The sequence below is a fragment of the Hibiscus syriacus genome, unplaced genomic scaffold, assembly GCF_006381635.1.
Source record: "Hibiscus syriacus cultivar Baekdansim isolate YM2019G1 unplaced genomic scaffold, ASM638163v2 tig00113725_pilon, whole genome shotgun sequence".
In the NCBI taxonomy this organism is placed as follows: Eukaryota; Viridiplantae; Streptophyta; class Magnoliopsida; order Malvales; family Malvaceae; genus Hibiscus; species Hibiscus syriacus.
The window spans coordinates 697,181-708,286 of NW_024063471.1; the positions used below are offsets into that span (position 1 = coordinate 697,181).

General features: G+C 35.1%; 1 protein-coding gene and 1 pseudogene across 1 annotated transcript; both read left to right on the top strand.

The window, feature by feature from the left end:
- The first annotated feature begins 1,038 nt into the window (after nucleotides 1-1,038).
- LOC120187751 lies at nucleotides 1,039-6,253 on the top strand (annotated as a pseudogene).
- A 1,748-nt stretch (nucleotides 6,254-8,001) lies between these two features.
- Nucleotides 8,002-10,879, top strand: LOC120187752 (coiled-coil domain-containing protein 130-like). Its single transcript, XM_039191382.1, is given in 8 exon segments — nucleotides 8,002-8,097; nucleotides 8,574-8,636; nucleotides 8,752-8,831; nucleotides 9,407-9,515; nucleotides 9,666-9,768; nucleotides 9,771-9,824; nucleotides 10,133-10,296; nucleotides 10,377-10,879. Coding segments are annotated over 8 exon segments (969 nt in total). The 5' UTR covers nucleotides 8,002-8,094; the 3' UTR covers nucleotides 10,770-10,879.
- Nucleotides 10,880-11,106: the final 227 nt, after the last annotated feature.

Consider the following 11,106-nt stretch of genomic DNA (forward strand, 5'->3'; position numbering starts at 1 on the left):
CAGCGGGAGAGTGTTCAAAAAGTACTGCCGAACCATCGGACAACTTAAGAATTTTACCTTCTTCATTGGGCTGTTTCTATTTCTCTACAATGTTCTGTTCTGTACAGTTCTTTGCTTGTTTGTTCAGTAACAGATTAGAAGCAGGTACGTTAATGTTATGGTTGCTGATTTTATGCTTTCACTGTTCAATATTCTTTGACTACGAAGACTGCTGTAAAATCTTGGGTTTATTATATTGATATTATTGGAAAGAAAAATCGAAAGTATAGAGCCGTGAAGAGTCATGAGGGAGCTATGAACCACCGGCTGTATTGGATAATATATTGTCTGCTACTCCCCGCTTGATCCCACTCAAATTTCACCATGAAAATAACTTGCTGTTTCTAAAATTTTCCCTTTTATTCTTTCCTTTTTAATCTTCCCGAGAAATTTGGCATTGATTAGTTTGGCCGGGGAAAAAAGGAATCTTCTGGGTTATATTTATCCATTCCCATATATCAAGTTATCTGCTCTTTCATTTCCCATTATCACCGTCATCACCATATTAAACATGACGCTACTTTAATTTTCATCTCTACGAATTTCATCAAAATTCTATCCTTGATTGACAAAATTTTAAATATTTAGTCAGATATAGTTAAGACATGCTTTGATGTATATTATCTATACATTATTATTGCTGTAGATAATTTTATTTTTGTGGCCCAGAAAGAGAGATATGGATGTCTTTCATTTCATCGAATAAAACCTGCCAAAACCTAAAGAAAAAAGTCAAAAATTCCAACCATGTCAACCACCAAAAAGTTGGGTTTATATTGGTTTTTTGCCTCTGCATTCGCTTCGTTCCCTTAAGCAAACGGCTGGGAATCAAGTTTCAGCCTTTACCATGGCTCGGGTCCATAATGATTCTTTCTCTTTATCTGTCAAAAGCCAGATTACTAGTGATCTAATAGGACAAACACCTATAAATTAGTTAGAAAAGCAACATTGGATTGAATGCTTTCCTTTGGTTCTTGCCCATATCTTATCTTGTTAATAAAATAGATACGTAGTCCTTAAAACAGAAAGGCAAGATTTTTCTAGCAAACTACTGAAACTAGCCTTTTTGTTCAATTTACAGTATCTGTGTTTCTTTCAGCTTTGGTTTTGATCCTGTTTTTCACTGCATATCACTTAAGTCAGGAAAAACGTAAGGTTTTAGTCCTACCCTTGAGTAAATTTTCATTCTTTTCGGAAACAAAAACTGGCCACTTGTTATTGATGTTGCTGTAGCTCTTAGCATGACAGGAGTTTTGGATTCTACTTAGCAAGGGAATTTGTGTGTGCTAGAAAAGTTTTTCATTGGAAGGTCGACAAATCTGATAACATGATACTGCTAATGGTTTAGAAACGTTTCTATCTGGATATGGCTATTATAGTTCAACCATATGTCCTTCTCTCAAACTAGGGTTCTGCTTGAATTTGCAACAAGATATCATTTGAAGGGTCATTATGGTTTAAGAGAATAATGGCGGGTGATGAGAGGAAGAGGACAAGGGATGTCTATGGGGTATTTTTTTCCTGTAGATGAGCGGAGGAAGAGTGTTTTTATATACATAGATCCACATGCTAGTCAGAGTCCTTCTTGCTGCTTCAATTGCAGCTCTTGCAGTCAAGCGGCTCAATGTCAAAAGCTCAAAGTCATCAAAACCTTCAGGTACCCAACTTTTTAATTTTTTATCATCTTTAGAGTTCCAGGACACATTTCAATTAGAAACACAAAGTGAAAGATTACATGTTTTTTCACTGATTGATATTTTCCCATTAAAGAAATGAGAAATCTACTTTGGTTTATTTTAATTGCTAACATATGGTTATGTCATTCTTTTTCACTCGTGGTATTTGGGCTTCATTATCTTTTGTTTACTGGTTCTCTGATGACACTGTAACTCAGAAAATGAGGACAAGAAGAAGCAGTTTACATATCCTAATGATAGCCTCAAAGGAAAGGATGTAAGTATATGTGTAACCTCTTCAATCATAATTATTGCAAAAGAAATATTAGCTGGTCTTTATTAATTATTTTCTACCAATGATTGAGATGTGATACATATTACAGGGTGAGGAAGAAGAGGAGAAAGAGGAGGTTAAACTGATTAGCAGCATATTTGATTGAGTTAATGATAACCGATCAGATATTGGTGATGAAGATTTTCTACCTGAATTTGGAGACCTTCTCTCCGGGGAAATCGAATATCCGTTACCTATTGACAAGTGTGAGAGGACAGAGAAGGAAAAAATATATGAAACTGAGATGGCAAACAATGCGAGTGAACTGGAAAAGTTGCGTAATTTAGTAAAGGAACTAGAGGAGAGGGAAGTAAAGCTTGAGGGTGAATTGCTTGAGTACTATGGTTTAAAAGAGCAGGAATCGGATATTACTGAATTACAAAGGCAGCTCAAGATCAAGACGGTTGAAATCAACATGCTGAATATTACCATAAACTCATTGAAGGCCAAGAGGAAGAAGCTTCAAGAGGAGATTGCTCATGGAGCTTCTGTAAAGAAGGAGCTGGAGGTGGCAAGGAACAAAATCAAGGAGCTAGAAGGCAAATTCAGCTTGATGCTACCCAAACAAAAGCTCAGTTCTTGTTTCTCAAGCAACAAGTTTCTACTCTTCAAGTCAAAGAGCAAGAAGCCATCAACAGTGATGCTGAGATTGAGAAGAAATTGAAAGCTTTGACGGAGTTGGAAATTGAAGTTGTGGAGATAAGGAGAAAGAATAAAGAGCTCCAACATGAAAAGAGGGAGTTAACTGTTAAACTGGATGCCGCTGAAGCAAAAATAGCCTCACTTTCCAACATGACAGAGGTAAGCCCATAAATCCCCCATGTATTTTATTCTGAACTCATGTAAATGGTTGGGAGCCTTTAGTCTAACTGTGTAAGAATTTGCTGGGTGAGAGCAACATAAGAAAATTGCAGACTGCCTGAAAACTTACATTGTTGCATCTTAATTTCATTCAGATAATTATTAGTCGAGTATTGTTGATGTCATGACATTTCCCTTTACAAATCTTAAGCATGAACCTAACAGAAAAAAAAAAAAAAAGGTCAACAAGCTAGCAACATGGTTTAGAAGATTTTCAGAGAAGGCTATGATACAGATCAGTCCTAGGCGGTGTGATCAGTAATAACATAATGTTTTAGTTGGTAGTTTGTGCTTATAGGTGATTCTTTTTTATATCTTCTTCTTATGTTATTGCAGACTGAAATTGCGGCCAGGGCAAGAGAAGAGGTCAGTGCTTTAAAACATGCGAATGAAGATCTGCTAAAGCAAGTGGAAGGACTTCAGATGAACAGGTTTAGTGAAGTTGAAGAGCTAGTGTACCTTCGTTGGGTCAATGCATGCTTGAGATATGAACTCCGTAATTATCAGATACCTGGAGGAAAAATATCGGCTCGTGATCTCAATAAAAGTCTGAGCCCCAACTCACAAGAGAAGGCTAAAAGATTACTATTAGAATATGCTAGTTCAGAACGTGGGCAAGGCGACACAGATCTTGAAAGCACATCCTCTCCCGGAAGTGAGGATTTTGATGATGCTTCCATTGACAGTTCCAATGGTAGATATAGCAGTCTCAGTAAGAGACCTGGCTTAATCCAAAAACTTAAGAAATGGGGCAAGAGCAAAGATGATTCGAGTGCCTTTTCATCACCTGCCAGACCCTTCTCTGGTGGCTCTCCAAGCAGGACTAGCTTGAGCCTCCACAATCGGGGTCCATTGGAATCACTTATGCTAAGGTATGCAGGTGATGGGTGTTGCAATCACGACTTTCTTAAAATGGAGCAGGAACTCGCTGATTCTGTTGCAGCTTCATTCCACTTGGTGTCTAAATCAGTAGATGGAATTCTAGAGGAAAAATATTCTGTTTATAAGGACCTCCATAAGTTGACCATGGAGAGTGAGAAACAAATTAAGCATAAAGCAGAACAAGCAAGGGCAGAGAAGTTTGGCGAGAAGTCAAACTTCGAGTCTAGAGCAAAAGCATCTGTAACTTTACCACCAAAACTTGCTCTTATAAAGGAGAAGACTATTGTTTCTGGTGACAAAAGTGAGCAATCCAATGATGATAAGACTGTAGACTCCCAAACTATAAGCAAGATGAAACTTGCTCACATTGTAAAGAGAGCACCTAGGGTGCCCAGACCACCACCAAAGCCATCCAGTGGCGCTTCTGATGGAACAAATACTACTACAACAGGACAACCTCCTGCTCCACCTCCACTACCCGGTGCACCACCACCACCACCGCTACCTCCTGGTGGACGACCACCACCTCCTCCTCCAGGCAGTCTACCTAGAGGGACAGGCAGTGGTGATAAAGTTCACCGAGCTCCTGAACTTGTTGAATTTTATCAGACATTGATGAAACGGGAGGCAAAGAAGGACACTTCAAGTTTGATTTCTACAACGTCTAATACATCAGATGCTACGAGCAACATGATTGGGGAGATAGAGAATAGATCGTCATTCCTGTTAGCTGTATGCTTAAGTTTTCTTTCCTTTCATTTATCTGCTTATCTTCAGATCAAATGTAGGTGTTCTTTAACCGAAATTAACATTTAACAATACGAGATCAAATGAATTCATCCAGGTAAAAGCTGATGTGGAAACTCAAGGTGACTTTGTTCAGTCCTTGGCAACTGAAGTTCGAGCAGCTTCATTCAACAACATAGAAGACCTGGTGGCTTTTGTAAATTGGCTAGATGAGGAACTTTCCTTCTTTTTTTATGGAATAAAATATTCATGATTTATAATAATATATTTCTTTCAGAGGTATTCATGGTTTGAATTTGAAAGAGATCTTGGAACTAAGCCATGGGTCTAAGACATTCGATTTTGCTCTGTCTTCAGATCTATTATTTTTCCAGTCACCATGAAAGACTAATGTCATTGCTTTAACTCATATTGTGTGCAAGATGTACTTAGTCTATACGAACCCTGTTGTTCATTTATCAACAGATAGAAATTGTCTGCCTAGTGTGTACTTTATTTGCTGAATTATCTTTCTGCACCCATCTAGGTTGATGAACGAGCAGTTCTCAAGCACTTTGATTGGCCTGAAGGAAAAGCCGATGCATTAAGAGAGGCAGCTTTCAAATATCAGGACCTAGTGAAGTTGGAGAAGCAGGCCTCTTCCTTTGTTGATGATCCAAACCTTCCATGTGAAGCTGCTCTAAAGATCTACAAGTTGCTTGAAAAGTAAGTAATAAAACCCAACTCGGATAGCATTTCAGTATTAACTAAGAATCTCTTAGGATGGTAGAGATGCACTTTCTCTTGTCATATTCTAATTTTCTATTTCCTTTTTTGTTTCTTCAGAGTTGAACAAAGTGTATATGCGCTCTTGCGTACAAGAGACATGGCTGTTTCATGATACAGGGAGTTCGGAATTCCTGTCAATTGGTTATTAGATTCTGGGATTGTTGGCAAGGTATGGACCATAACAATAGACTAAAAGTTTGCTTTGGTAATTCATGCAATTGTAGTTTTATACATGGAACTTTCCAGTGGTAAATAATATGATAAATGGAACGTAGCTCAATACGTGGCTTGTTGTTACAATGAATTGATGATGTAATCGCAAGCACGAAGAATACCACGACAAATAGAAAACTAGTATGCAAATCTTTTTCCTGATATACTTTATGTTTTCTTATGCATATTGCAGATCAAGCTTTCATCTGTACAATTGGCAAGGAAATATATGAAATGTGTAGCATCAGAACCTGATGCATTGAGTGGACCTGAGAAAGAACCAAACAGAGAGTTTATACTTCTGCAAGGGGTCCGTTTCGCGCTCCGTGCTCATCAGGTATTTTAGCTTTGCACTTGGTTCCCCTCGTTTAAGATGTCTGGTTTAACGTCTTTAACAAACAAATTCTGATCAAAAGAATTATTCCTACCGCTTCAAGTAATGGTGTTTGAATATTTTCTGCCAGTTTGCGGGTGGTTTTGACGCGGAAAGCATAATGCTTTCGAAGAACTTAGGAGCCGAGTGAATATTACACAAATGGGAGAAGAAAACAAGCCGAGGGAGGCATGATAAATATAGACTATTTTTTGCCTTGTTTATCCACTGCTCCGTTGTATATTGCTTTTATACTACTAGTAGTCGACGGTGTTGCATTATAAATGACTCCATATAGGTTGGATATTGCACAATGAATGTATGCAGAGACAGATAAATGAAAGATTAATATTAGTAGCAGAGTATTAATTTTAAGGCTGTGGTATGTAAATGAATCCTTATATTCGTTTTCGTTTGTTTATTTTGTAAGATTCTAATGTTGGGTTCACTTTACTTTAAATTTTGTATTTTGTGTGCTTATTTGTTTTTTTAAGGTTTTCGTGTTTAGTGTATTTAGCGTTTGCGGACATGTTTGTGTAACGTTCATTAACATGTTTGATTAACGTTTGCGAATATGTTTGACAAAATACTGAAATTACATCACTAGTTCTTAAGCTCTTTAGATTTTATAGTTTGAACTCCAAAATTTAACTTATGTTTAATTTTGTCTCTACTTTCACCTATATTTAAAATGTAAAAGATAAAAAGAAAAGGAGAATCGGTAGTTTATAAACGAATTTGTTTGTGAACATAAACAAACTGAATATATTTGTGTTTGTTCTTTTAACAAATGAAGATAAAAATTTATTCATATTTATTTATTTATTTTAATAAATGATCAATTCATTAAACATTTTATTCATGGACCCTAATTGTGGTTCAAGTTTTATCGACATATACTTGTATAAGAGATTAAAACATTATATTGATATATTATTTGAATAAACATCTAATTTATGATATAAAAACCAAAAGATATAGAGCATAAACCCCATTCTCTTGAAATCAATAAAAAAAAGTTGATACAAATTTATCCCAAAATCAGTAATTTAGGCCTCAAGATATCAGTCCAAAATGGACCCAACATTTCACCCCATGCTACGCCGCCTTAAAATTCCGTCACCTGATTCACAAGTTAAAAAAGCTTAATAAACCAAAAACGGATGGTTTTAAATGGTAAGCAATTTAATATCGGTTAAGTAAATTCTCAAGTTTGAGTCCTTGCGTATACAGAAAATTCCTGCTAGAAGACTTACCCACCAAAAGTCAGGTGTGCGACGCAGATCGGTCTGAATTAATTAAGGTGAAGCCTTAGAACCGGAGGGCAACAAAAAAAATTTAATAAATTTTTGTTTTGATCACTCATTTGTTTTTTAAAATATAACAATTTTTTTCAAAATATATAAAAGTTTAAATTTAATTTTCTCTAAACTATATATATTTTGGAAAAAATATAAATATTCTTAATTACTCTAAAATAATTATAAAAATGTCTTTTAAAATTCTAAAGTATTTTTATTAGGTATAGAGTTATTATATTTTTAGGATAAATATTGAAATTCAAACTCACACGAGATGAAATAACATGAACATCTTTAATCACTCAACCAATTAATAAATTTCTATAAAATATTTTAAAAACTTTGATAAATAATATATGTTTCTAAAATTTTAAATTTTACCCATAATAACTACTTATTAAATCTTGTACATTTTTATATGGTAGATGTAAAAAAAATAAAGAGACAAACATAACGAAAAATCAAAATTAAATTAATAAAAAATAGTTAAAACGTAAAAATAATTTTTTTATTATAATACAATCATAAAAATAGATATTAAGCCTAAAAGAATCATCTCAACCAATAAAATCTAATTTATTTATAAAAATCTTCTCAAAAAATCATTTATAAAGATAAATAATATTAGTGGAAGAATAAAAATATAAAATTTATGTAAAGTAATATATTTAATATTTAATTAGTATAAAAATAACATGATTTTAAGGACCAATTTTAAAATATTATCCATAGTTTGAGTATGTGTCACGGAATTAGTCCAAATTAAAATTGAGAAAACAAAACATTAAATCAATGAAGAGCAGATAATAAAGTTGGGAAAAATCACGATTTCCGGTATCCGAATCAGAAGAGAAAAAGAAGAACGAGAAGAAGAAGAAGAAGGCAAAACGAGAAGAAATCATGGTAAGCAAATCATTACTCGCTTACTTTCGATTAGATTAAACAAAAAATTGCTGCTTCGGTTCCCCTCGAACAATTAGGGTTTTCAATTTATTGAACGATTCGTTGTAGATCTTACAATCCTAGATAGTGATAAAGGTATAGTTATATATCTAATTTTCCTGATTTTATTCATTACCCCTTCCAATCCCCCATTTTATATTTGTAGAATTGATTCGGTTCTGTTGATTTCATGATTTTAATGTGGTTTTATCGTACAGCTGAATAGAATTTTTACAATTCTTAAAAGAAAAAATCTTTTAGAGGCATGCTTCTAGGGAATATATTTAGGCTGATTGCTAATATATGTTGGCTTTGGATTAATGCTGTTAATTTTTTTTTTTTTGTCGTTAAAGATTTTTCTAAAGCTTGTGTTCCCCCCTCCTTCCATTGGAAAGTAATTAGAAAAGGATTAACCTGCTTTCTTTGTGCTTCTGCAGTCTTCCCTTGCAGCTGCTAGAGCAGATAACTTTTACTATCCTCCAGAATGGGATCCAAGTCAGGTATGCATAGTTTAGATTTATTTGATTTCTTCAACTTTTTTGGTGGGTTTAGGAAAATATTTTGCTAGAGTTAGTTATGATTCTCTTTAAATTTTGTCACTGCTCTTCTTTTCAGGGTGGTTTGAACAAGTTTCATGGGCAACATGCTTTGAGAGAGAGGGCGAGAAAAATAGATCAAGGCATTTTGATTATAAGGTTAGATCAAATTACTTTTGGATATTTTATGCTCTCTTTTGTAAGTTCACCTCAAACATATATATTTTGGCATCTTCACAATATCTATATTAATGGGCTGCAGTATGGCTAATGATGAAACAATAGGCTGAAAGAAGAATATGAGTGAGCTTTTTTCAGGTTAATTTCGTTAAGGAATTCTCACTCTATTCTGATAAGATTGGTTGGCAACTGCGCACTGGCTTGTCATTTTTCTTGACCTGAAGTTCTTTAATTATTTTCTTTACTCAAGAAAGAAATACTTCTCAAGTTCCATACATCTCTTTGACTTATAGCTGTGATCTAGGCTAAGGTGTGGCTTTATGAAGTTGTCTTAATGTTCAATGGTTTTAGCATGGGATTCATATCTAGGCGATAGTCGATGAGCCTTTTAACTTTATAAGTGACAGAAGACCTGTTAAGATTGAGTATTGATCTATATATGAATTAATTCCTTAAGTTGTTTAAATTATCCTTGCCAAGCTTACTTTTGCTGTGGAAAGTTTCTTTCTAAGTGGTAAATGTGGGTCTGATTTTCATTCTTTTTTTGCTTTAAGGTTCGAAATGCCTTTCAACATATGGTGTGGCGGGTGCAACTCTATGATTGCAAAAGGTGTACGGTTCAATGCTGAGAAAAAGCAAGTGGGGAATTATTATTCTACAAAGGTATTTTGTTTTTACTAATTGCATAAGCTACTTATTATAGTTCATTTTAATCTATTCTCGTGTAAATGTTTTCATGTTTTCATTAAATTCTGTTAATTAATTTTTGCTCATCACTGATTTGGTATTCCTAACAATTACTTGTTATTTTAGATATGGAGCTTTACCATGAAGTCTGCGTGCTGCAAACATGAGATAGTCATTCAGACAGACCCGAAAAATTGCGAATATGTGATCATTAGTGGGGCTCAGCGGAAACTGAAGTGTATGATGTTGAGGATGCTGAGACATTAGAACTCCCTGCTGAAGAAGGTAGTAAGTTATATGGATTTATTGATTCTTATTAGATAACTACTTTCAACTATAGGGTTGCCTTAACTTTGCTTGAAAACATAGTATTTTGGAACAATTTGGGCCAATGGCAGTGAACAAACTTCTTCAGATATCGGAATAAAATTCAACAGAAAAACAACCTTGAATCTCTGTAATATCCAATCAAAAGCATGGGTTGACTCACAGGTCTCAATGAGGGTTAAACCTATAGACCTGTGCTTCTTGCTTACTGGGAATCAACTTTTATTATGTGTTTGTTGGTTTTTACAATTATATTTGTTCTACAGAAAGAGGCAAGCTTGCAGATCCATTTTATCGTCTTGAACATCAAGAGGAGGATTTGAAGAAGAAAAAAGAAGCTGAACCAGTACTAGTTCGGCTTCAGCGCGTATCTGATGCCAGGCATTCAGATGATTATGCCCTCAACAAAGCTCTACGTGCTAAACTTAGAGTATGTTACTAAGCTTAGATTGGTTTGTAGGTTGCATATTGTGATGAACTTGCTTGCTAATTTTTCCGCTCTGTTCTCAGGGTCAAAAGAAGAGGGTTCTTGAAGAAGAATCTGCTTCAAGGAAAATGGGCCTAAGCATTCGACTCCTGCCGGCAAGTGAAGAAGATGGTGCCTCTGCTGCAGGAGTCAAATTTCCTTCCAAGTTTGAGAGAAACAGGAAAGATAAGAGAGCTTTGATTAAAGCTGCTTCAATCTTCCCCGGATCATCTGGATCATCCTCGTCCAATAAGAAGAGGTTGGAGCTAGAGTCCAAGAGAAGGAAAATCTGTGCAGCTGCAGCTTCCAACTTATTGACAGGGGGGATTCAAGCCGTCATCATGGTCACACAATGCTGTGAAGAAGAGTGCTTCCTCCAATGCACGGAAATTTTAGCTCGAGTTTTGGTACTGATGCTTCAATTCACATATGTTTAAGAAGAGCTGGGATGGATGGATTCCAATCTCGTGTTTCTTGTGCAAGATTGTGGTGGATCATGTGTATAAGTTTGCGTCTATTGCTAGTTGACTTTCCTCTTTGGTCAATACCAAATAAGTTAGATGTCAATACCAAATAAATTAATTGGATGTTTTTGCTCACTTTTACATGTATCGTTTGAGTTTATATAAACATCATGCCACTTAATTCTTTGGTCATTTATAGTTGGAAACCATCATGTCACCTTAGTGGTAAAAGAAAACGTTCTCTTATAGGTTTCGGATTTTGGTTGTGTTTGCAAGGTGTGTCAATAGATAATAAAGATTCTGAAAAGAT